At 57.8% G+C, this 26,702-nt stretch overlaps 1 protein-coding gene across 1 annotated transcript in view; it reads right to left on the bottom strand.

Moving 5' to 3' along the window:
• SSBP3 (single stranded DNA binding protein 3) overlaps nucleotides 1–15,521 on the bottom strand; it is a 55,208-nt gene extending 39,687 nt beyond the window's left edge. The window contains 5 exon segments of the mRNA XM_030953031.1: nucleotides 14,273–14,357; nucleotides 14,905–14,916; nucleotides 14,918–14,964; nucleotides 15,144–15,216; nucleotides 15,353–15,521. Coding sequence (XP_030808891.1) covers nucleotides 14,273–14,357; nucleotides 14,905–14,916; nucleotides 14,918–14,964; nucleotides 15,144–15,216; nucleotides 15,353–15,408 — 273 coding nt within the window. The 5' untranslated portion in view covers nucleotides 15,409–15,521.
• Nucleotides 15,522–26,702: the final 11,181 nt, after the last annotated feature.

Genomic DNA, 26,702 nt, shown 5'->3' with positions numbered 1-26,702 from the left:
CCCACCCCACGACCACCTCCACACCTCTGGATGACCCACAGAGGGAGAGGCGCCCATCCTACATCCATGGGACAGCTCCGAGCAGCGCGAGCTGGGGATCAAGCCCATCAGCGCGGGGTTCAAGCTGACCTGGAGGACCCCAGCAGGGAGGAACTGGGGGCAGGGGGACCCTATCTTCACTGGTGCCCCCCCTTTCCCGCGGGGCTGCGCCGGCTCCAGGCGCTGCCGCGATCCAAGCGGAGCAGATGGCACGCGCAACACTTACGGCTTCGCTTTCCAGCCGCCATCGCAGAGCTGCTTCTCAGCAGGGCGGAGGCGGGGGGGAGACGGCTTTTTTTTTTTTTTTAATATATTTTCCCTGGGAATTTTTGATTTTCTTTAAAAAAAAAACCAAAAACCCCATGTATAGTCCTGTGCTGGAGACCCAGGAGCCCCCGGCAGCGGAAGGACGGTGCGTGCTGGCTGATTGGCAGCCTGTCCGTCTGTCTGTGCCTGGGGACCCGGCTGACCGCCCGAAATCCCCGCCGAGAGGGACAAATCCTGGAAAGCTTCACAAAGCAGAGATATGGGGGAAAAAAAAGGGATGAAGTGATCAAAAAAAGGGCTTTCCAGGGATTCTGCTGGCTCGTCTGGATTTCCTCCTTTTGCCTCCCTCCAGCCTTTGCCTCTGCCATCCCAGTCCTGAGTGGAGAAGACCCAGAAGGAAAGCAGAGTTGTTTGAGCTCCCTGGGACATTGGTCCTCCTGACTCCATCAGACAACATGGAGCAAGGGAGATGCTGTCCCACCCAGGGTGATGACAGGCTCTGGGGCCATTTGCCAGCTTGGGGATCAGACTTGGGGTCCAGTGTCACTACATGCCACAGTCCTCCCATCCTACTCCAATGGCTCAAACCAGGTTTTCTACTTGCCAGTGGAAGCCAACACCTCAAACGAGGCTGGGAAACCATAAATCTGGGCATCGCAGACACCAGATTGCTTTCAGCAGCCGCGCTCTGCACAGAGCTCGGCGATAAGTAACAAAAAGTCTGTGCTTTGCACCACTGATTTCTTGTCTGGGGATGCATAAAACCTGGAGATGACAGATCAGCACCTCGATCCAAGAGCATCCCCGCCCTCGCTCTGCCGGGGAGGCGGGTAAACAAAGGCGGCTCTCCCCCCCGGCGTCCGTCCGCAGGCAGCTGCCATCGACACCGCCGTGGAGGAGTGGGAGGGGGAAACACAAAAGAGGTCTGCACGCTGGGATCTGCGGGAATGGGATGCCCCTGGCGCTATCCCGGCCCTTTTATTCCATGGGTACCCAGAGGGAGCTTGGCCCCAGCCCTTTGGACACTTCCTTCCCTTGGGGTCTCCTTGCCCAGCCATCATGGCTGGGTGCCAAGGGCAGAGCCACACTCCATAACCACTCAGCATCCAGCAAGGGGGAAAACATCCCAGGTTTGGGCACAGAGAGTGGCCTGGCCATCCTGGCCAAGAGCTCAATGATGATTTGGACCAGGACGCAAGAGTTCTGAGCAACACTGGGCACTGTTGGGTGTGACCAACATCCATCTGAATCCCATGCAGGACTGCACAGGCAGAAGTTTGAGCCCCCATCCAATGGTGCACAGAGATTTAGTGAGGCCAAATCAGGCAGGGAAGATTTGGGATGCAGTTTCTTAATTTAGAAGGCTCTACCACTGGCAAGGATGAGCAGGTGATCACCAATGCTTTGCACAGGGTGGTGACTACAGCAAAGGAAAAGGGACAGCGCTGGGAAAAAAAGGGACAGCACTGGGAAATACCAACTTGAGGATGTTTCCAAGAAAAAAACTAGAAGGTGGCCATGGCTGTGGCACTGAAATGCCCAGGTCTTGGTCTATCCATCAATGGGTATGTGCTGGTTGTGCTCCTTGGCCCAGCGAGCCCAGAGGAGCCTAAAGCAGCTGGAATAATGCTGCCACACTCCTCCCAAAGCCCACCAACCTTCCCCAAAACACTAGTTGGATGCTGCATCTCAACTCCATCGCCTTTTCCAACCACTGCGCTTCCCTGTGCTTCCCATGCCCCATCTGTCTGTTACTAGAACCACAGACCCCAAAACACAGGGGTTTGGAAGTACCAATGAGCACACCTTTAGCTCTGGGGCCACATGGATTATTTTGTCTGGGTCCACCACGGCAAATCCTTTCAAAGGAGGAAAGGCAAGGTAAGGAAACCATCTTTACAATCCTAAAGTTGAATAATTATCACCTGGGCTGCAGGAAGCCCTCTCCCCCTTTCTGAGCAAGAGCTCCCAGGACCCAGCAGTGCCCAGGGAGGGGACGGTGCTGCTGGCCCCTCCGGGGCTTTGCCAAGGAATGCCGGGGGCGGCAGCGGGGGGAGCAGCGGCGGTGGCGGTGCTGGGAAGGGAACCAGCTGGAGAGCCGCAGCCTCATGAAATAATGAAATGCCAAACCAACCCCTGCATCTTCCACAGTCTCTCAGGTCACCTACCAGATTAGGAGGCCTGTTGCTAAGGCAACCATATCTTGCAAGTGCTAGCTGAACTTCCCCATCGGTTTTAACCCTTTAAGGAGCAAAAAAAAAAAAAAAAAACCAAACCAACCAAACCAAAAAACCTCCCTAAGAAATATGTATAAAAATAAAATGAAGGGGTAATGCTGATGATGCAACCCACAGGAGACCAGCAGAGGCCAAGGGGGGGCAGCTGGGAAGGGGAAGCAAAGGGAAGGCACCCCAGCAGCCACCTCCCGCACGGTGCACGCCACGCTGGCTCCCTTCCAGGCAGCTAATAAAATTATTCGGCATCCGCACACACACACAAGACCCAGCAAACTTTTGATGCGCCTGGCACGGCAGCAGGGGAGTAAAAAAAAACCCCCCAAAAAAACCCCCCCAAGCCCCTCCCCAAAAGGCAACAAAAAGTCAGGTTCTGCATATGAAATGGGGGCAAACAAAGCAAAAATGGAACTTTTTTTCTTTGTATTTTTTTTTTCCTCCCGTGGCCTCGCAGACGCTGGGCAAGCCCTGATGGCTCGGCGAGCAGCCGGCAGCCCGGCGCCGCACAGGAGGGGACAGATGGCCGGCGGATGGAGGCGATGGGCACCCGTGGCCACCTCACCAGCCCTGCTGCAATCCGTGGCCAGGAGCATCCAGAACAGGGATGCACGACTTGTGCTCTGCGGCCATAAAACAGAATAATAAAAACAGCCCCTCCTACATGCAAGGATCATGTCCCAGTGGGGTGATGGGGATCACAGTTCCCTCCTCTGGGAGAATAAAACCCCACTCAGACTGCACACCAGGCAGGGAGCCCTAAATCTTGCAGCCCGCTGGGTTAACAGGGAGGCCTGTGAGCAGTAAGGGGGGAAACAAAAAAAAAGGAGCGAGGCAATGCACAGGCAGCACAAGGGAGGAGGAAGGGAAGAAAAAAAAAAAAAAAGGAGGGAGAGGAGAAAGAGGCATGGAAAGGAGGAGAAAATGTGGAGTGGCATAAATCAGGCGCGCGGGGGGAGCCGGGGAGCACAGCAGCAGCACGTGCTGCGTTCCAGGCGCGCAGGCAGCGCACGCGGACGGCTCCTGCCCGCCAGGATGAGCACCGGGAAGCAACCGGCCCCGTGCCCCACAGAAAGGGGCCCCCAGCCCCTCCTGGTGCTGGTTTGATGTGGGGTGCTGGCTCTGCTGACTAGCACACAGTCACTTCCATGTTAGCCTCTGTGGGAAAGAAAATGCCTCTGCTGCTGCTGGTCTTGATGGCAAAAATCAGAAGGGTTTCTGCACCCTTCTTCCCACTCTCAGGTCAGGCTGGGGACAGCAGGTGTACTCCTTTGAATTCCCCTCAAATGAGAGCAGCAAAATGGAAACTTGCTCCCGAAAGTCACCGTCTTCCCACCAGCCTGCTCCAAATTCATAATAAAGAGAGGGGCAAAGCTCAGTGCAAAGCCAGCTCTGCTCTCACTGAGGGGCTGCAGTGAGATGGGCTCACACCATGCTAAGCGGCTGCTGGTATTGCTGCCCGGCTGTGATCCTGCCCTCTGACCTCACCTCCATGCCAGCACCCCTGCACCCTGCCAACCAGCTGACAGGAGAAACTTAATTAGCCATGTCCATCAACCCCAAACATCTGTAACCAGCAATATTTACAACCAGAAATAAAGAGGAGTGACCTTCGCGGTGTTGAAAGACAGTTGGGTTCTTGTATTACAACAGTGGGGACAGGCAAAATTCATTATCTCTAATAGCCATCCTTATAACCAGATTAAACACAAAGGCAGCAATTCCATATTCCCTGACCCGCCACCGTCCCCATCCCGAGCAGAGGGGAGCTCACACAAACCCCACGGCTGCACGTTCAGCTGATGTTTATGCATGTGGCCACCTCCATCCCTCCTACCCAGAAAAGACAAATCACCCTGGCTCATCCCACCCCGAGGGCTGGGACACCCAGCTGGGGTCACACCTCTCCGGGTGCTCCTCCCGGCAGCTCTAAGGAGATGCTCAGCTCCCCTGTGAATGCTCTGGTGGTGCCAGGGATAAGCTCCCTGCTACACCAGGAATGCTGTGGGGGAGATGTCTGCTCACAGGATGTGAGCAAAAAGCACTCCGTTTCCAGAGCACAACCAACCAGAGCCCAACCCTCCAGAAATCACCACTGTCAAGTCCCCCATGCTCAGACATCCCCAGCACGAGGGGTTTTGTCCTGAAGAGGCAGCCAAGGCTTTCACCTCTGGCTGTGAGATCCTCATGGTGCCAATCACCAGCCAGGGAGCCAGAGCCTGTTATTTTCATCAGAGGATGTTCTCTGTGGGGACCTTCAGCTGCCAGCCAGGAGAAACAAGCCACTGGAGAAAACCTGAGCCTCCTAATGGCTTTTCCTCCAGCAGCAGTGTGAGGGAGGGCAGCTCCTTCTCCAGAAGATGAGCACCAGCGGGGCCAGCTGCTTTCTCCAGTGCTCAGCAGCAACAAGTCAAACTGCTTGGAAAACACTTAAGGTTCGGGGGGGAAGCTTCAAATGGACCAGGCGGGCGACGCACCGCGCTGGAGCAACGGTAAAAGTTAAAATTAATTAGCTGGCAGGATGACAAAGAAGCCATTGTGCAGCACGGTGGAGCAATCCAAGTACAAAGGCTTTATATAAGTCATGTTGAAAACTCCTTGATGACTGCAGGTAAGGACGGACAAGCTGTCAGGACGTGCCACAACACCCTGAAGGGCTCCGGGACAAGCAAGTAAATCTGCTTTTAACGATGAAATGAGCCCTGGGAGCCTCAGCCCGGACCTTCTCTCCAGCTGAGACTGGCAAAGGTGTGAAGCACCTGGGTGTTATTGGTGCTGTAATACCCAGGATAAAACAAAACCATCTGTTTTGGGGTTTCTATGGAAAACTGCACTTGAGCTGGGCTAAAGGGACCCATATGCAATGTGAAGCAGCATTGGCTTCCTTGTGAGCTCCCCACCTCCATCCCCAACCCTATCCCAACAAAGCACATCCCCGCCAAAAGCCCCCCTGATGAGACCAAGCACTTCAAAGCGTGGCTGTCCCTGCCCCCAACGAGACCCCAAGAGGGTCTCACAGAACCAGAGCCACCTCCTGGTTCACAGCTTGCACAGAAGACCCCAACAGCCAAAGTGTTTCCAGCACCAACGGGCAGACCCAGGTTCTGCTCCCCAGGGAGGAGCAGGCACTCCCCCAGAGCCACAGGGACAGCAGAGAGGGGCTGAAGCTGTGATGGGAAGTCACTCCAAGTTGCCACCAGCCATGAACCCCCCCCCACCATTCTGCTGGCAGATGGGCAGAGGGAGGCTGGGTGTGATTTACACCCCATCAGCTGCACAGTGCTCCGGCAGAAAGGAGCCAAGGGGGAGAAAAGCACCTCTCCCTCCTTGCTGTGAGCATTGCCAGTGGGCAGGGAGATGTGGGGGTTCAAGCAGCTTCTGCACTAGAGACTGCCTTGCACCAATGGGGCTTCACCCAAAAACAGGGTGAGCATCCAGCAAGGGCTGGGCAGAGCAGGAGGGCGAGGAGGATGCTCTGCTGGGCTGGGCAGGGCAGAGGAGCCAAGTGTGATGCAGCACTCTTATCTGCCCACCCCAAACCAGGGAGCTTCAAGGAAGCGCCCTGCCCCCTTCCTCAGCGTGCCCTGCCTTTTTTTCACTTAAAAGTCAAAAACCACAACCCCAAACAACCAACCCGGAGGCTGAGCTAAAAACACTGCCTGGGGCAGGAAGCAGCCACCTGCCTGGGGACACAGCTGGGCAATGCCAGCTACCCACGGGGTGACAAAGGGGCATTTCCCACCTTACAGTTACTAGAAATGGGCAAATAAGCAAAGCCAAGGCCTGGGACAACCTGACAGCAAGGCTGCTCTGGAAGGAGGGAGATGCCAGCCAGCCACCTGCCATGGTGGGCACCAGGCAGTGCTGGACCAGGTGACCCAGGGACGATGCCAGCTGTGTGGGTGGGAGCTGGGACAGAAGGAAATCCGTGTCAGGTAGGAGGGACTGGCTGTGGGCTGTTTTACCTGCGGGGAATGCCATGGGATGCCAGCACCCCGGCTGTGCTGGGCAGGTCATGCTCACCAGCAAGTCAGAGCTGCTGCAGTGCATCCCCCCTGCTTCAGTTTGTAGCCAAAAAATTCCAATTATAGGTGCGAGCTCAGCCTTGAGAGATTGTAAAAAAAGAAAAAAAAAAAAAAAGGCAGCCCAAATCCAGGGAAAATGGGAAGGAAACCCCCCCCCTACTCCAGACCCTGTTTGAGGCAGGCAGGAGGGGTGGTGAGAGCTCATTTTCACTACAGAAAGCTGCCGCACCCCAGGAGGAGAGGCACCAGATCAAATGTTCAAGGGTTGATGCAGAAACATTAAGGAAAAAAAATTAAAAAGAAAATGTTAGCTCAAGACACAGCCAGAGGTCTTCCTTTGGACTTTATCTTAAGGCAGCAGGCGCAGCCTCACACATGGACAGACGGACAGACAGACCAACCGACCCCCACAGGCTCCCACCCGGCCCGGGGAGCACAGGGGTGGAAATCACCTTGCTGAAAACCACTGGTGGTGGTGGCAAAGGCCATGGAGGAGGAAGAGCAAGGCAAGTGGGAGGGCACTGGATGGCTGGGCACAAAGCACTGCTCTGTCCCACCACTCCAAAACACACAGGCACACACCCCTCTGTCTTCATCCACATGTACATCTCAACAGTGCATATTCCACAGATGTGATTGCATATGTATACATTTGTCTTCTGCTTAATTTTGATACTAACAGTCACCATGCATGCCACATTAAGCTCGGGCAGGAGAACGAGTGTTTCTCCTCTTATCGAAGAAAAAAAAATAAATTCGCTAAATGCACAAATTCAACACAAAAGAAAAGCTGGTCTTACCACACAGAGCTCTGCCCCCATCCAAACCCAAAGCTTACCCAAGCCACCCAGGTGCCCCCTCTTGCCATGACTGGCACAGGAGAGTGGTGTCACTGCTCTGGGGATAAAAGGAGGTGGCGGTGGGTGGGCAGTGGGGTTCCATCACACACAGGCAGCAGCACCCAGCAGCTATCCCTTATTTTGGAAATCCCCCATTGACTGCACAGCTGTAGCTTTGAACTCAGCTCCTGGCACTTGCGGCCACGACCAGGAGTTTTGAGAGACCAAAAAAAGACCTAAACCCCAAACCTAGGCAGAGGTGAGGTATTTGTTTACTTGCAAAGACATTTTTGCTCCCTGCCAGCCTGGAGGAAAGCACTGTTTGTGTTCTGCTGAGGCCCCAGCCCTGGGTGACCCCCAGGGATGTGCAGGGTGAGGACTGAGAAGGAGAAGATTCTGGGAAATTGGGAGGAAATGTGCCCGTGGGCTGAGCAGAAGCCTCAACAGAAGTCAGGGAGCCTCTCTGAGTGGGATGCTGGCAAGGCAGGAGTGTGATGCTCATGGGGATCCAGCCCGTGCTGTGTCCTGCAGGGCAGATCCCAGCATTAGCCAGGCTGGACACAAGGCACAGGGCAGATCCCAGCATTAGCCAGGCTGGACACAAGGCACAGGGCAGATCCCAGTGCCAGCCAGGCTGGACACAAGGTGCTCTGGGTGCTGCATCCCTGCCATCCCCTCTGTTCCCAAAGGAAAACCAGGAACCAACGTGGCTGCAGCAGCTCCCCCGGAGCACCCCCACCAGGGAGGGCTCCGCACAGCCGGGTGCCGTTCCTGGTGCCATTCCAGCAGGGCCAGCTCTGCCGCGGGGGCGTGAGCGGCGAGAGAGGAGCAGCAGCCAGAGCCCCCCGCCCGCTCCCCAGGACCAGCCCTGGCAGCTGTTTCCAATAGAACCAGGGACAGCTTTACAAGAGAAAAATAGGGAACAAAAGGCAGGAGAAAATCCAAGTTTCCAAGGTAAGGAAGGAAATGATCAGGAGCACAGGAAAGTCCCACTCGTACCCAACAGACGGCGTCCTGACCTAACACCTCCCCACGCCGGGCAGCAGTGCCCGTGCCGGCCGCCCGCGGCTTCCCGGCACGGCTTGGCACGGCACGGCGGCCCCTCGCCCTCTTTGTTCCTGCCAAGGGACCCCCGAAGGGCGGCCGGGGAGGGCAGGGCTGGAGCTTTGTGCTCTGCCGGAGCCCAGCATCTGCCGGGGGCAGCGCTCCCCCCGCGGGTCCCCTCGCCGGCCTCACCGCGCTCGCCCACGTGGCCGCCGGGGCAGACAATGGGATGGATGGCGCTGGGGCTGCCGCGCTCGCCACCACGGCAAGGCCTTCCTCCTCCTCCTCCTCCTCCCCGCTGCGGGCTCTGCCTGCCGCTGGAAGCTGGCCCCTCGCAAGCACTGGGGGGAGGGGGGTTAATAAGATACTATAAAAAAAAAAACAAACACCAAACCAGGGAAAAGAAAAAATACTCGGGTCTGGCTCGCTGCTGCACTCGCGCAAGGCGAGGGGATGCACGCACCGCGATGGGCAATGGGGCAGCAGGCAGACCCCAGCAGCCAGACATGCAGGGGGTCCCCAGTCATGGCACAAACCCCCAGCTGCCCTCCCATCCTCAGGCAGGATTGGAGAAATCCTTCCTCTCCTCCTGTCCCGCTCCCGGCTTTTTTGGAGAACCCCCTCCCGGAGCGGAGCCAGAGAAACTTTGCGTGTTCGCACCATTTGTTGATATAAAACCCATCCCCTGCCTTACTTTTGCACAGGCACTCGGGGTGGGGTGGAGGGGGGGAACGTCTGTTTCTATTTGAAACCGTCAAAATTAGCATTCAGTAATTAAAAATCACACCCTTTCTCTTAATAACCTAACCAGCATGATACAATCAGGTTGTGCCAACTCTTTAATCTAATTGACTAATTACAGATTTTAATTTAGTCAGTTACTGAACAACTGTTGACAATTTGTTTTCATTAGGGACAGAACAGGATAAATATTTAGGCTCCCCAGTCAAAGACTAAGACATAAGCTCTGGGCTCTGACCTCCGGTTTCACAATGGAGCCTTCTCCATGAGCATCACCCGTGGAAAGAAAGGTGCTGCTCGGCAATGCCCTGGTCCTGCTGCTGGGCAGCACGAAGCCTGGAAGCCGAGGTTGCTCTGTCGTGACAGCCAGTGTTGTTTAAGATATAATATTAAACAAATCCACCCTTGCGTGGTACTCCAGCAAGAACAGGCTTCAAAGGACACCCAGGCTCACCAGTACCCTTAACTGGGAGGGAAGGCCGAGCCCAGCGCTGCCAGGAGAGGGAATATCTGGATTTATTTATTTTTGTTGCAATTTTTTTTTTTTAAGTGATGTGGAGTTTTGCAGCTGCTCCTGGCAGCCTGCCACTCCTGAAGGAAACTCCTCTCTCCGGTTACCTACCAGGGAACCCTGTCCCTGCAGTGTGGAGCTGGATGGAGCCCAGATGGAGCACAGTCCCACATGGAAACAGGACAGGGCTGGGTGTGCCACCACTGAGCCACACGCCCAGGGCTCAGGCAATGCCTGTGGGGCCACACAAAGCTGTTCCCAACCCCTGTCCTTGCACTGCACTAAACCTGCCCCAAAAACACCTCTTCTACACAACACTGGCTGCACACAACAGGAGAAGCTCTCATGGACCATCACCAGCACAGAAGTTATGGATCACTCATGGATCAACACTCTCACACCTGCTGGTCCCACCCTCACAGCCATGGGCGCCTTGAACAAGGCACTACAACCTTCACTGGTCCTGGAACAAGAAGAGAGCCTGGCATGGGAGAGCAGAAGTCACACCAAACCCTTCATGCATGAAGAGCATCCCTTCCCAGGGGTCCCACAAGGCCATGTCACCTGCCAGTGCACCATGCCACGAGTTGGCCACACAAACCCCAGGGAGCAGCTGGTGCTGTGACAAGGAAATGCTCCCCTGCAGCACAAGAACACCCAGGCAGTGATGCTGGGATGGGATGCTTGTCCCACACCCAGATGGAGCATGATTGGCAGATCCAGCATAGAAGAACCATCCCTGGGACACCCCCAGTCTATACAGCCAGCAGACCAAAGTCCTTCCAGTCTCTTGGGCTTCACCTTGTTTCCACTGAGCACACTAACTCCAGCAAGCCTGAAATCTCCATCCATCCATCCATCCATCCATCCATCCATCCATCCATCCATCCATCCATCCATCCATCCATCCATCCATCCCCATGAGCTTCAGGACCCCCTGAGATCTCTCTAAGGGGGACCGTTTCATATAAAAAGGAGGAGCCCTGGTTGTCCCCAGCCAAGACAGGAGCCCCCAACACACCATCTTTTCCCAGACCAACCAACCACGGCACCTCCAGCAGCAGCCATCCCCACTGCTGCAGACATCTTTCCAGACCCAAGTTAGAAAGAACTGCAGCAGCTCTCCAAAGTTAAAAACAAAAACAAATAAATCAATGCTTTGCGTTAATGGCAAGTTGAAGCCACAGCTCCGCAGACCTTGTGCCGCAAAGAAAACAGGATTTCAAATGCTCCCAAGTGCAGGTCCTCCTCAGGAGGAAACTGGGGGAAACAGAGCTAGGGCATGATGAAGTCAAAGTCTTCATCAGCTAAAGGCTACCCCAAGTTTTCTCTCCTGCATGTTGACATGAGCTGGCTGTGCAGGCAGAGCAATACCACAAAAAAAGTATGTAGCAAACAGTCAACTAGATTTAAGTTCATTTTCTGTAGCTCGAGGCCAAAATCGACTGAAGTGGTTCTGGTGATCAAGTTTTCTGCAATTCCCCTTTCTATGTATTAGCTCTTTGACAGAAATTCACTGCGGTATTTAAACTGGCAGTCATCACCGCTAACTCAAATTGTATTGGCTTTCACGGCGTTGAAATGCTCAACTGCGAGCAGCCATCGGCCAATTCCCAGATAACGCGGCAGCTGAAATCCCCTGTCATGACCAGAGATCCCCTTGCAAGCTCCGGGAGCGTGCTGGAACACTGGCCTGCTCGCCAGGGGGGTTGCAGGAACCCAAATCAATGGCTGAGTTTCAGGGGTTGGTGCTCTGTGGGGTTGTTAGCTTGGATAAACTCTTTGGGTACAGGTGGGAGAGGGTGACTGAACAACCCTGCAACCAACACAACTCGAGAGCTGTGTTAACAGATGCACAGACGTGCCAGAGATGGAAGGGTAGAGCAGAGCAGCATTCCTCCTGCCTGTGCCAGGTGAATCCCCACTCCTATCATTCTTCCTCCAACAAGCACCTTTCTACAAAGTCCCAGCAGGCTTTTGTGCCAGCTTGGGAGAAAAACCTTATGGGAAAGGTAAAAAGCAGTATTTCCAAGCACTCACAAGACTTCACAGTTTTCAAGGGTCCCCCCAAAAAAAAGAGTGGTGAGATTTCTCCTTACTTTCTTAATTTCCTTCCTTGCTTTAATTTCTCACTGGAGATTTAAACACTCAGAACTGGAGGAGGAAATCAGCAATTTGTCCTGCTGCTCCTAACAGTTTTCATACAGTTATGCTGGAAAATAAAGTGGAAATGACACACCATGCAAATCCCACCCTGCTAACGAGGAGAACTGCTCCCCCTTCCCAAAAGATTTGTGTCCCAAGCAAGAACCTCTCCAGTGCTGGCTCTGAGAAAGTGACATGCCAGGCTCCTAAAGCATCCCCTCTTTCTGTCCTTACAGTAGCACAGTATCAGGGTTAACACACACCATATTTTGGGCAAACACCAAGCAGGACACACAGAGTTTGCCCGTTGCTGGCCAAGTGTAAACATAACGCTCTACAAACCTGGGGCAAGACTTAGGTTGGGATATTTTTAACCACAACCACCACATGAAGCAATTCATGACTCACTGATCCAGCCCCATTTGGGGCTCATATCCCGTTTTAGCTGCCATGCACCGCTGATGGGTCGCTGGGTTTGCTGTTTGACACTGCCCACCAGTACCAGCAGCCTGCCCGGGAGCTGGAGAGGAACAAGGCTCTATTCACACTCCCACGGTTATCAGTCGGTTCTTTGGTCAATATTTAAGTTCTGGCCAGGTAGGTCCCTGCCCTGTAAAGTACACGCCGTGCCAGGAAAACACCACTCCTCAGAGAGGGGCTGCACCCTGAGCATCCGTCAGCAGCCACGCCACGGAGAAGCACAAGCCCTGTCTTGGGGCCAAAACACTGCCTGGGGAAACCAACCCAGTGCCACCAAGCCAAAGCACAGGGCAGTGAGCATCTCAGGAGTTACCCAAAAGGTAAAGCACTTGGGGCTCTTAGAAAACTGCATTACACTGAGAATTAAAAACAATCAGGATTGTGTCTATTTACTGTAAGCTTAAAGCAACGCGTATTAAAGAAGTTTATGCGAATCATCTAATGCACTCAGGCCTATTGTTAGAATTATTACCAAGCTAAAAAAAGATTAATTTCTCTAAATACACTAAATCCTCAGACACGATGAGGAGGCTGCTGTGGATGGAGCATTACCAGGTCTTGCTTGCTAATGTCATCTTCACCTGTGGCTCTGCTGCCCACAGATCTCCCTTTGCCTTGCTCCTGATGAGCCCACTGTCCCATCTGGGCTCCCAAACCCCACAACAATTTGCCCCAAAACATCCAGGAAGCGAGCAGAAGCCAACAACTGCTAGACACGCTGCTGGTTATCAGCTCTGACCCCTGGTTCAGGAGTTCACCATCTTAATCCGACCCAGTGAAAACAAGCAATGCACACAGCGGCCGCAGGGATGGACAGACAGACAGACAAACTCCACCTAGCAAATACCCAGACACACTTTTCCCAAGACCCAGCGGGGTGGGAAGAGACAAGAGGCAGCTCAGCAGCCAGCCCAGCCTCTCTGGCACTGCCCGTGCCCCAGGGTGATTGCTGTGCCCAGTGCCAGCGTGTGAGAGCACCACAGAGGTCCCCGAGACGCTCGCCTGGCACTGCTCGCCAGCAAACCCTCACACATCCCCAGCCAGGCATGTCCAGGCAACCAGAAACTTGGGAAGGGAGGAAAAATGGTTTCCATACCATAGTCTCCCCGGAGCAGACAAAACCAGCTCCTGCTACAAGGTTTAAAGGCGCTTGACTGGGGTCCAAGCCCGCAGCCAGGTGACTAATCCTTTGATGCAAATGCCTCCCAACGCTGCGGATGCGGGACAGGAGTGGGCAGCCCACCCATCACCCGTGGGGCAGACATGCCATGCACCCTTGGCAAGGGGATCCTTCAGGAGACACCTCAGACTCAAGCATGCCACCATCCATCCCTGGGTCATGCTGCCACCTCTGCAGAGAGCCAGCCAAAGCATGGAGAGCCAAGATGCACAACGACCGACCGACCGACCGACCAACCAACCAACCAACGGGGGTCTGCAACAGCAGCTCCAACAAGACAACACCTCTCCCCTGCTGGGATCAAGGGAGGACTCCGGAAACCAAGGGAGCCCCCAGCCTTGCCAAAGGCAGGGAGATATTAACTGGGGCATTCAACATCGGTTTGGGGAATTCCCCCTTCTCCTCCCCACCAAAATCCAACCCCCGCCCATCCTGCAAGGCGCCCTCAGCATAAAACATCTCACCACCACAGTGTCCTCAGCATGAAATATCTTGCCATCGACCCTCTATAAACGCTTTGTTGTCCATTGCTATGCAAAACTTCTTAATTCTACCACTAGCCCGAATGCCTTTAAGTGCTTAAGATAAGTATCTGAGCTCATTTACATAATTGCAACATTATGAAATACTGTTCAGTCAAATCAGAACATTGCTGGTTAAAAAAAAAAAAAAACACGCTTTTTGCCAGTCGGTTACGTTAGGTTGGCTCTCGGTGCGCCGGAGCTCCCCAACGCCGTAATTACCGCGAGGATTAGAAACTTGTTACTCACGTAGTCATGAAAGGCTTTGGCTTCACTCGAATGTTCACAAGTGTCTCGCCTTTCGGGAGCTGCGCAGTACAGGTCCCAAAACACGCTGCACGGCAGGGAGAGACGGGAGAACAGCAGTTACTCATCAGGGATCGGGCACCCAGGTCAGCGCAGGTGAGCGCCTTCGCTGGGCTGGGACCTCAGCTGGATCCAGCTGTGCATCCCGGCTTTACACTGCTCGGACCTGACTCAGGAGCGGGGATGCCGGGTGCTTAAAGGAGCAAAAGTAGCCTTCAAGAGGTAACACCTCGAAGGGATAACCCCCGTGAGACTTCAGGGACTTCTCCCAGCCCCGCAGCCGCCCAGCCCTGCTCCCCTGGGCGCCCCAGCGGCACCGGCACAGCCCGGTGCCTGTGGCTGGCCCGGCAGCTCTCCAGCGGGAGCCCTGCCCGCCGCTCCCGCGGGGCCGGGGGTGGCTCCGCCGCGCCTCGACGCCCGCGGGGAGCGGGAGCCGGGGCGGTTCGGGGCTCGCCGCCGCTGCTGACTCACGCCGCTACCGGGGCTGTACCCCGCGGGGCCCCGCGCCACCGGCGCGCACCCCCCCGCCCCCGGGGGGCTGCTCCCACCCGCCACGGGACACCCCCCGCACTTACCACCACCAGGGTGCAGGAAGCCGGGGGCTCGCCCAGCGTGATGTTCTTCTCCCACCGGATCTGCGGGCAAGAGGAAGACGGCGGGGGGTGGGTTGGGGGGGTGGCGCGGGTGGGGGGTGGTCGCGGGTGGGCGTGGGCCCCCACGCGCGGCGACCCCCCGGCGCCGCCGCCGCCCCGCGCAAGATGGAGGGCGGGCGTGCGGCGGCGCACAAAGGCGCGCGGGGGGCGGCGGGGCTCACCTCGGACAGGAAGGTCTGCGCAGACTTCTGGGCGCCGACGTGCAGCAGGTACTCGTAGACGTACAGCGCCAGCCTGCAACAGCCGAGCGCCGGGTCGGAGGAGGAAGAGGCGCCCCGCTCCCGCCCCGCACAAAGCCGCCCGCCGCCACCGCCGCCCCGCTCCCCCCCGCCGCCGCCGCCGCCGCCGCCGCCGCCGCCGCCGCTCTTACTTCTCCCGCGCCTGCCCGTCCGAGGGCACCGCCGAGCCCTTCCCTTTGGCGAACATGGTCCGCGCCGAGAAGGAGGGGGCGGCCGCCGAGAGCCGCCGCTGCCGCCGGAGCCGCTGCGCCCGCCGCCGAGGGAGCGCCGGGGGCTGTCAGAGCGCCGGCCGCCGCCGCGCCCCCATCGCCCCGCGCCCGCCGCCGCTCGCTGCGCCCAACGCGCCGCTGGCCGCGCACCCGAACGTGGCCGCGCCGGGCGCCGCCCCGCCCGCCGACGGGCGCCCGCCGCCGCCAATCACCGCCCGGCGGGGCGGGGCCTCCCCGCGCCACGCCCCGCTCCGGAGGCGGCAGGCGGCCTCCCGCGGCGGCCAGGGAGGGCGGGCGGCGGCGGCGCGCGGTCCTAGAGCGCGCCCGGCTCGGCCCGCGGGCGGCGCCGCTTCCCCAGCGCCGCGCGGCGCGCGGGCCCTTTAAGGCGGCGGGCCGCGGCGCGCAGCGCGCGCTGATTGGCCGGCGCCGCGGAGACCTCGGAAGGGGGGACTTGAAACCGCCCGTCGGGGGCGCGGGGAGCGGCGGTGCGGCCGGGCGGGCGCTGCCGCTCCGCGGCGCCGGGCGGGACGGACCCGGCGGGAGGCAGGCACGGAGAGAAGGAAGAAGGGAGGGAGGCGGCCGGGGGCTGGGTACGCCGCCTGCTCCTCCGGACCGGCCCCGGCGGGTCCCGCCCGGCACCGCGAACCCCAGCCCCGCGCTGCCGCCGGTCACCCCGGGGCCAGGCGCGCTCGGCTGCGCGAAGCCCTGAGCGGAGCCCGGGGCCAGCGTGTCCTGGCTGCCAGCTCCAGTCACGGGGCTCGTTCGCTTCGCTGCCCCTACAAACACGCGGCGAAAGGCACCCCCGCGGGCCGGGCGGGGGTCTGTGGGGAGCCCTCTCGCCTCTCTCGGGGGCTCGGGCAGGGCCACGCCGTGTCCGGCGCACCTCCAGTTTAAAAGTCAGGGCTTTGCCTCCCTGCCGCACCAAATCTGCTTCTGCAGAACCAAACTAACCACCAGCGCCGGCCTCGGGTGGCGGTGCCCATGGGGACAGATGTTGGAGCGGCACAAAAATAAGGGCTTCAAACAGCTCCTTCCCCCTGCCCTGGCCTCACCTCTCCCTCCGAAGTGAGTGGCTGAACAAAACCCAGCGGCTGCGCGCTTGGCCGGGGCTGTGTGCTGAGTTAGCCCCCGGCAGAACGGGCAGGCTGCGCTGCAAGCACGGGGGATGTCGGTGCGAGCGGGGCCATGCGCTCCGTGCGGGGGCACGGAGGAGGCTCCGGGCGGCGGCGGCGGCGGGGGAGCCGCGGGGCGGGGGCGGGAGGGAGGGACTCCCGCGGCGGCGGCAGCGCTGCGGCGCCCGTGGGAATGTTCACGGCCATCGGGACCTGCCCGAGCAGGGCCAAACTCGTTCACAGGTTAAATTGAGGTTTAAATTGAACTGGGGGTGGGGGGGGGAAGAAAAAAAGTCTTTCAATGCGGTAGGTCGAAAAGGATCAAAACTTGCAGGCGTCCAAGATCGTCTCAGCTGAAAAGGAAAATCTGGGGCTTCGCCCAAGTTTTGGGTTTTATGGTGGGGGCCGGGGTGACGGTGGTGATGACAAGGCAGGCGTGAGGGGCTCTGCTCCACGCACGCCTCTGCGGCACAGACCAGAGGGACAGGCCAGACAAACCCCAGACTTTGTGTCTCCCGAGCCTCTGCATCCCTCCGCTCCTCTGCTGCTCTGATGGGTTCAAAAATAACTGGGAGTGTCCCCTGGGACTGAGGCTATGGGATAAATCTGACCCTCCAGCAGCACGTGAGGAGTTCACTAAATATCCCTGGTTAAAAATAATACCATGATATCCTGTACCTCCTGTGTGGAGGTGGAAAGCACTAATGCCACTAGAATGATGGGCGCCGTGCCCTCGGCAGCAAAAGGGCCTCTCTGTGCCCAGAATATTGCCCTGCCCTGCTCCTCTTCATCGGGAGCTTGTTTTCTTGTAACTCTTACGATTTTCTGGGATAGGTGAGTAGGCAAAACCCAGCCACTTCCTCTCCCCAGCCCTTGGAGTAGTTTGGGACATGAAGCAAGCCCAGGGACATGAGATGGGAGGCAGGATCCCTTGCTCTCCAGGTGCCTTCAGCAGTCTGGTTCCAGGTCTCCAGGCAGGAGTGGAGGATGTTTCTGAGATGCTCAGAGGACAGAGCAGGCCGAGAAGGGAGGCAGGAAACCACCTCGGCTTTCCCTCCTCTCTTGCACACAGCTGTAGTCCCCAGCTTTTTCTAGAGGAAACAGCCAAGAGCAGTTGATGAAAAACTTCCCAAAGTGGCACCAAAAGAAGTTATCAATGTTGCCATCCCAGGGTGGCAGAGCCCGGCCTGGCAGGTGCCAAATGCTGGCATGGCAAGGAAGGAAACTCCCAGCCTGTGTGAATTCACCGGGCACCGGCCCTGCCTTCGCATCTCCCCCGACCTGATGATTAGAGCAAATTATAAGCTGGTGCTTTGGACCAACTTAGCTAAAGATCAGAAGGGAGACTAATTTCATATCATCACCACCGCAGAACGCAATTAAGTGGCTCCGCAAAGTTTTAACGCAAGTTGTGACAGGAAATTTAGGAAAAAAATAAATTCCCCACACCCAAAGCCAGCAGCTGCATCTAGCCGAGCTGCAGGAGGATGTACCAAGGCTACTGAGCGCTCCCAAGGTGTGGAGGGCCACCTGTGGGCTACCTTACTTTGGCCAGACTTTCTCTTCGTCAGGAGCTTCTCTTGGGTTGCAGCAATTAAAGCACCAGAAGTCATTAAAAACCCCAAACCATCACCCAGCTGGTTGTTTTAAACACCTGCCTGTGGATTTCTCCCTGCTGTCAGGGTGTCTCCCATGCCGGGGCTGCATTGCGTGGCACCCCCCTGGTGGGCACCCAACAGATCCTGCTCCACGGAGCCCGAAGGCAGGAGAAGGTGCCTGGTGCCAGGGGGAAAAGGCAGCATCCCCTGGGCACAGCAAAGGGAAGGCTCCAATTTACTGCACACTGCCAGCGGCTCCGCTGGGACTGCTGTGGGATCCCCGTGGGCAGGCTCCCAGTGGGCAGGGATGTGCAGCAGGAAGGACAGGTTTGGGAGGGAGTAGCTAGCTGTGGGAAGAGTGGCCTCTCCACATTGCATATTAATGCTCCTTGTGCTTTAATTGCGGTGGGACCTCTCGAGCAGAGCCATTAGCATGCAATGCGGAGGAACATGTATTTTTGGGATGCCTGCCTGGCTCACAGACTCTCAGCTGTGGGGAGGGGTAGGCTGTGGGATGCAGGGAGAGGTGTCTCGTCCTCCCCCCGCCGCCAGGGATGCCGCTGGAGTCGCAGCTCCTTCCTCGAGCCCCTGAATCATCCCCGCTGCCATCTGCTGCACCCTCGCTCTTCCCCACAGATGTCCTTCTTCCTTCCCCAGAAGGAGATGAGAACTGAGGACGAGGTGCCAAACATGACTTCAAACAGCATCTAATAAAACACGGGATTAATTTCTTCTGACTGGTGCTCAATGGCTCTGATTAAGCAGAGCAGGATTTAATTAGCTTGTTTGGACTGCCTCGAAGCCCGTGCCAAAGGTGGGGGAGTCTCAGCGGTTGGGTCTCCCCAGGCCCTGACCAAGAGCTCATGCAGGCCTTGAAGAGCAGAGCCCACTGCCTGCCCTGCCAGGATCCTCCTTCAGGATCCTCTGAGCACCCTTTGCCAGCCAGGATGGGTGCCCTTGGCTGTGCGCAATGCCAGTGACACCCAGGGGCAGGCACGGGGGAATGACAGGAGCAGGGTGGGGTTTGGTTGGGACACAAGTTGGTGGCCCCACCAAGAAGACACTGTTGTGTCTCATCCTCCGAACCCCATGCCTCTTGGCACAAACCAAACTTGCCCTGCCACCAAGACCTTGAATTTAAAGTAACCCTGTTCTCTCCCTGATTTACTACCAGTTGCTGGCTCCTCTCCTCTCCCTCCGCCTGTCTCCTTTAACCCATTTCATTATCTATGCTAGCTTAGGCTTGTCTATGTGGGAACATCATGGTGAAGTTATTGCAAAATAGATGGGCTGTGAATGTAAAGCGTGGCAGCTATTCCCCAGCAGCTCCCAGCGTGGCAGCTCCAATTCCTCACCCGCAATTCCTGCGCTAACCTGGGCTGCAGGCAGGCACTGCAAAGGAGCCCAGGAGCACCCATGTGGGACACAGCTCCTGGGCTTTCCCCTGGGAAAGCTGGGAAACCATGCTGCATTCCCATAGCTGGGATTTAACTCTGCGGGTTCCTGTCATTGCTGAGGAGACAGAGGTAGAAGGCACAAAGGGAGAAAGAGACAAAGCTGAGCAGGACTGCCCCCCAAGTGTGACTTGCAAGCCCCAAACTCACACTTGTGGTTTGACTCCTGAGGAATGGGGCAAAGGCAAAACCCAAAATGTCAGACCCTGGTTACCCTGGCAGGGTGTCACCTCTGCTCACCTCTAGCCAGTGCCAGCTGCTCTGGGCGAGTCTGGCTCTCCTCGTTCCCACCTCCTTTGCCACTAGCCTGCATCTCCCTGCAAGGGACATTTTGCAATGAAATACCTCTCCCCACGCAAACCAGCATGCAGGAGCTGTGGTCCTGCAGGGTGACAGCCCCAGCCTGGCTCCCAGCAGTGCTGCTGACATTCCCACGTGGTGCTGTCTGTGTCTGACCCTGCTCCTTCCCTGTGGCTGAGCTCTGGTGGCTGCCACGTGGGGCCAAGCAGGGCACTGGCACGAGGTGAGGTCACATCTAAGTGCTGCCTGTCAGTCTCTTATGGCAGTGGTGTAGCAGTGACCCTCCCAGGGGGTCCCAGCAGAGCTGTGTGTGCCTGCAGACCCTACAGACGATGCGGTGGTGCCCATCTTGGAGTTTTCTCAGCCATCCCACAGCACAGCCTCCAAGCTGTGCCCAATGCCAGCCATTCTCAAGTGAAGGGTGGCAGCCTCTCCAGAGTAGCAGCAGTTTTCAGCTGCCTTGGTGGCCCACTGCCCCACCAAGTATCTGCAGCTCAACACCAGTGGTTTCCTCACCCCCCTGCCCTGGGCAAGGAGGGGTTTAGGCAGGGAACAGGCGCCCAGCTGGCGTTACGGGATCTAAATCCAGCTCTGCTGGGGCTGGTTTTGAGCCTCCTCTCTCTGCCGGGGCAGAGCCTTTGGGTCCTATCTCTCCTGTTCCTTCTCCAGGCTGAGTCCCTTATCTGTCACCTCTTCCATCTGTCTCTGCCTGATATGCGCCGCCAGCAGTGCCCCGAGCCAGCCGACCCCTCCCGCGCCCTGCAACGGGGCCAGAGCCCCTCGGACAGAGGGTGACCTTGGGTTTGCAGCAGACCTTCCCCTGCTGCCCCGTGGGTGCTCCCACAGCAGGGTGGAGCAGTGCCAGGTGCGTGCATGGAGCTGTAAATCTGCTGCAAGCGCGGTGACAGTTTGGGTACTTATTTTAGCAGCCTTATTTTAGGTAAAAAGCTGCTGCAGGGTGAACTGTGGTCCAACTGGCTCTGCTGCCCACGAGGGTTTCCTCCATTGCTCCTGGGAGTTTTGTGGGAGGAAGGGGGGCCTCAGGGCCATAGGGAAGGCTTTCCAGTCAGCAGCCTGCCATTGGAGCAGTGTCCTCAGGGACACTCACCTCTGGAACATCCTCCAAGGTTTCAAACTCAGCTCTTGCTGCTTGGAAGGCTTGCTCTGGCTCTGCTCACACACCCAGCCATGCATGGCCACCTTGCTTCCCAGCAGGCAGTGAGGAGACCTGGCTGATGCTCATCTATCCCCTGCACTGCAGAATGCTGTATGGAACAGACTCACCCCAGGCCATAGACCACACTCCAAAGGGAGCCCTTTCCTGCTCCCACACAGCACTGAGCACCCCTTTTTCTAACGGAAAAAACCCCAAACCAACGCATTTTGTCAAGCTCACGTTCTCCTGGCTTGCACCTTCACTTTGTCCTATGGAAACGCTGTGACTGGCTCTCCCCTCTGGGACCTTCAGGCCGGGAGCCACTTCACCCCCACCCGGCTTTTACCTTTACTGTTTTCAGCGTGGTGTCTTCCTTCTCCCTCTGAGCACTCACTGCTCATCCAGCCTGCACGACTTGCTGACCCAGCACTCCTGCCTGCTCCTCCATCCGTTTTGCCTCCACACGTAATGCACTTTCATAATCTTCCCCAGGAAGGTCGTGCAGAGCTGGTCACGGTGCTGCACTGGGGGCTGTGACCGTGCAGGGCCCATCCCTGTGCACTGCCTGGGCTCCTGCACCTGGGCCTCCCTCAGCATCCACCCCACTGCTTGGCCCAGACACCTCCAGGGATGTATTTTTGGAAACCCCAAAAAGCCTAGCTAGAGGGCTGCCTGCAGGAGAGGCACTCCCATGTCGTGTCACTGGTCCCAGGGAGTTTTGCACTAAGCCAGGCTCAGTACTTAGGCTGCCCACAGCCTCCCCACATCCTGGCCCTGGCTGCTGCCAGATGAGTGGGGGGGGGCAGGGGCTGGTGACTGCCTGCAACAACAGCCCAGGGGAACAACAGCCCAGATGTGAGCCCCAGCCCAGATGTGAGCCCCAGCCCAGATGGGAACTGCAGCCCAGCCCTGCCAATGCCACAGGCTGAGGGATGCTTCGTGCCAAGACCGCTGCCCCTCTGCTCCCAGATTTCTTCTGGGGGCTTTGCCATGCCCACAGTGTGCCCATGGCCACTGCCATCATCCCACCCACGGAGAAACACGAGAGCCATTGCAGAGACCCTGCCAAAACCTTTCCTGTTCTGATCAGCAGAGGTGAGGGCTGCTCACCACAGGGCCTCGTTAGCTTAATGAATGAATTTCAAAGCTGGGCTTTCAGATGACATTTGGGCATACAGCTTTGGGCAAAAGACTTCTGGAGTGCCAGGCTAGAACACAGTCTCCATGTCTCCAAAAATCCTCATCTTCTGGTTTCTGAGTGAAATAATAACCAAACCAGGAGACTCTCATAAAGGAAATCAGCAAAGACAACTACTTTTATATGTGCGCTTAAGTATTTAGGTCAGTATTTTTAGAATAAATAGCCGTGGGTTGGTTCCTATCTTTTCACTTTCATTTTTCACACTTCAGCTTCATTTTCCTGAATCTGGTTATACTGAAGCAGCATTGGGTTCTGCAAAGCACTCACACCTACCAGCACACTGACCTCACTGCCTCCTGCTTCTCCATGGCTCCTCTCCTTCTCCTCTGAGATATCACCATGGGTAGGAGCTGGATCTGTCCCCCTCTGCTAGAAAGATTTCCCCACAAGCTGGCGAGGGAAAAAAGAGGAAATGGGCTGCAGTGGGATCAGCTCTGCAAGGGGGTGAGGATCTTTGCTGGTCTGAACCAGGAAAGGGATGCACGTACGCCCTGCCACGGCCCACCATGGATGTGTGTGGCTCGCTGCACGTCCCCAGTCCTGCTCCCAGTGCCATCCAGTCCCTTCCTGCTCCAAAGACAGCCCTGGCCACGAGCTGGGCGTTGCACCCTGCAGCCTGCTATTAAAAGCAAACCATCTAGAAGAGTCCTTCGGAGTGAAAGCAGCTTTTAAAGGAAACATTGGCAGCCTCCTTTGGCTGCAACAGTGCCTGCTTTGCTAGCGGCCTCCAAAATTAGCAGAGGCTCAGAAACTTCGGATGGATGTTACTGCAGCAGAGTGGGGAGGGGGTACGAGGGGGAGGCTCCAGCCTGCTCAGCCTCAGCTGTGCTTCCCCAGGAACCAGGATGCTGCTCCATAGCTCATGGATACAACATTTTTTTGTGGGGTAGAAGAAAAGATTGGCATGGGAAAGGAGCATGGGGCACAACGCCTGGCCAGCACGGAAATCCCGGGCACGCACGTGCTGCTGGAGGAAGCAGCGATCTCTGCTGTGCTAAACACGCTCGGCAGGAGCCACGGAGATGTGCCAAAGCCTCTTCATGACTTAGCTCCTAATAAACACGCTGCAGATGGGAAATGAGCCCTCGGCTTCCCCCAGCGTGGGCGAGCGGCGAGCTCACCCCGGCCATGCCCCAGCCCTGCGAGCTGGGGGGCACAGGACACGTCCCTGCTGGCCCTGGGACTGGCTCTGGGCTCCTGCCTGCCCTGCACGGCCCCTGGGACTGGCTCTGGGCTCCTGCCTGCCCTGCACGGCCCCTGGGAGAGCTTTTCCCCAAGCAAAGCCTTCCTCCTCCCCGGCTCAACGGCCGCTTCACCTCCAAGAGTTATTCACAGATAAACTCCATAAATTTGGGGGACAGCCATTTTATCACTCCTGGCAGCTCTGTGCATTGCCTGCCACAAGGTGAAGCTGCGGGAGCTGGGAAGGGATGGAAAAGCAGCTCCCGGGAGAGCTGGAGCGGCGGGATGCCTGGCCAGGGCCGGCTCTGCTCTGGGACAGCTGGGGCCACGGCCGGCTGGATCCTGCCCCGGCTCCTGCTGCCCACCTGCGGTTTCTGAGGCTTTGTTAGACACAGGGAGGCTTGAGAGCAGCAAACCTCCTCCTCCTCCCTGCCTTGCCTCCATGGATGATTTATTTCGACACGCGACTCCATCCTGTTTTGCTGCATCACTCCAGGCGCTTTATTGCTTCTGGCCTGGGCTGGCGACATCCCTGCACCCATCCCTGACTTCCTGGGAGCAGAAAGGAGCTCTCAAACCCCTGCCACCGGGGCTTGTCAGGATATCAAAATGCTCCCGAGTTTTGGTGGTTAGCTGGCCTTTCCTGACCTCCCAGAGCAGCTTCCCTTCTCCTGGCCCCTTCCTTGAGCTGTTGGTCCATCACTGCCTGGCAGCTTCCACCCAGGGCTCTTTAGGGTGCCCACTGCTGGGAAGAAAGCCTGTGCTTGTCAATTCACTGGGAATAGTCTGCTGGAACATCACCTGTAAAAATAAGCACATTTTTAACATTTCCATCCTCAGTTGTGCCCTGCACTTACAAAGGTGCAGCAGCTCTAAAGGCTCCGTGAGCCCCCAAAGTGACGTGGCCCCTATCCATAGTGGGTGTGTGGGCAGTGTGCTCTGGCAGATGGACACCACTGCCATCCTGGCTGTGCAGGCTGCATTCCTGCCTAGAACACTGCACCCCAGCCTGTTGCAGGGCTGTCCTCCCACCAGGCACCGCTGCTGGCAGTTTGGATTTTGAACTTTAAATTTGACCAAGCCATAGGTTGTTTTATTTTTCCATGTTGCTGCCAGCCTGGTATTCCCTTTTCCCACGGGAAAACCAAAACTCCATGATGATGCTAATGTGGAGGACGGGAGAGGGGCTTCCATCCAACACACTCCCTGCACCCCTCCAAAACTACCCCCTCCATTTCACAGCCTCCCTGGAGTGCTGCGTAACCACTGAGAGCGGCTGGATTTGGTGCCTAAATTTCTCTTTATTCTAATAATGCTTTTTTCCCCTCTAAACCTGAGAGAGCAGGAAGAACCCCCTCCTCGTCTGGGCGAGATTTCCACACCTCAGTGGCGGTGGCGAGCGCTCTGCATGGCTCGCATTCAAATGAACCCGGCGCAGGCAGCGCTGCCGGGGGGCTGCCACCCCACCCATCCCCAGCCCGCCGAGCCGCTCATGTTTTTGGGAAGGAGCATTTGCCTGCCGTGGGCTCGGGGTTTCTGCCTCTGGCCGGAGCTGCGGTGTTGGGGTTTCCTGTTTACCCGCGCAGCTGTGCCGGCGGTTGGAGGGAGCTCGGCGTTGGCCAAAATATCGCCGGTGCCAAAACATCGCCGGTGCCAAAACATCCCCGGTGCCCTGAGCGGCTCCGGGGTGCAGCACCCCAACCAGCAAAAGGCTTTTAATGTAGGCAGCAGCAGCGATCCGCTGGTAGAGGCTGCATGCGCATAATTAATTAAATTGCATAATTAATAACACTGCATTATTCATAAAGGCCTGGGGGGCGTCCCCACCATCACCAGGGGGCGAGTGCCACCCTGCCCCGGTAGCCCGGGACGCGGAGGCGAAGCCCCGCGCTGGCGGCACCCGCACCCCGGCGGCCGCGGGCAGGCGTGGGGGCGATGCCGTCCGCCACGGCAGCGGCAGGGTGGGCACTGGGGCCGCGTCCCGATCCCGGTTTCTCTCCCGGTCCCGGTCCCGGTCCGGGTCGGGTCCCTCCCCCCTCAGCCCGGGTCCCCCCCGGGGGCCGCACGGCGCCGCGCAGGCGGGGCGGGGCGCGGAAGGGGCTTCTTGAAACCGCCGCGCGCTGATTGGCCGAGCCTCGCTCCGCCCCGCCCCCTCCTCCTCCTCCTCACAGCCCCCCCCTCCCTTCCCTGCCGCCCTCTCCCCGCTCCGTGGGGGCCCGGGGGGGTACCGGAGGGCGCCGTCCCCCCGCGGTGCCCCCCCCCCGGCCGTGGAGGACGGGCGGGGACGGGCGGGGCGGGTCGCGGCTCCGGCCGGGGCCGCGGGGCCGCGGGGGGCGCGCCGCCGCTCGGAGCAACGGCGCCCCCTGGCGGCCCGCGGCGGCACCGGTACCGCCCGGACCCGCGGGCGTCCCGTGTCCGTGTGTCCCCCCCGTGTCCGAGTGTTCCCCTGTGTCTGTGTGTCCCTCCGGGCCCCTGTGTCCCCCCCGTGTCCGTGTGTACCCCTGTGTCCGTGTGTCCTCCCGTGTCTGTATGTCCCATCGTGTCCTGTGTCCGAGTGTCCCCCCGTGTCCATGTGTTCTCCCGTGTCCATATGTCTCCCCGTGTCCTGTATCTGTCAGTCCTCCCGTGTCTGTGTGTCCGAGTGTCCCCTGGGGGTGTCTGTGTTTCCCCTGTGTCCGGGTGTCCCCCGGGGTCCCTGTCCCTGTGTACCCATGGGATCCTATGTCCCTGTGTCCAGGAATGTCCCGTGTCTCTGTCCCCCTGTGCCCCCGGGTGTCCTGTGTCTGTGTAACCCCTCCGGATGTCCAGGTGTTCATGGAGTGTCCTGGGATGGCCCTGTCCTCACGTACCCCCTGGGTGCTCCTGTCCCCACAGATTCCCTGGGACTCTGCCTGCTCTTGTGGACACCTGGAGCTATTCCTGTCCCCTTGCAGTCCCTGCCCTCAAGGGCCACCAGCACATCCCAAACCTTCTCCAGAAAGTCCTGCTTCCCCCTGGGCTTTTCCTGCTCCCCATCCCAGCAGGGCTGGACTCTGCCTGGGTGCCCCATGGCATGTGCTGTCCCATTCAAACAAACCTCATTGCTCTGAGCTTTGGTGTCTCAATTAAACCCAAACTAAACCCTGAGCCTGGCTCAGCCCTGGCACACAGCCTCCCTCAACCTCTCCCTGGCAGGGTGGGCAAGCTGGCCTTGGAATTAAGTAAACACCAATGGAGGAGTTGAGAAATAGGTTACCTTGTAATTGATTTTTTTTTTTGCCTGCAGCTAA

This window comes from Camarhynchus parvulus, chromosome 8 (assembly GCF_901933205.1).
Source record: "Camarhynchus parvulus chromosome 8, STF_HiC, whole genome shotgun sequence".
In the NCBI taxonomy this organism is placed as follows: domain Eukaryota; kingdom Metazoa; phylum Chordata; class Aves; order Passeriformes; family Thraupidae; genus Camarhynchus; species Camarhynchus parvulus.
The sequence above is the reverse complement of the archived record's forward strand: the minus strand, read 5'-3'. Positions and strand labels throughout refer to the sequence as shown.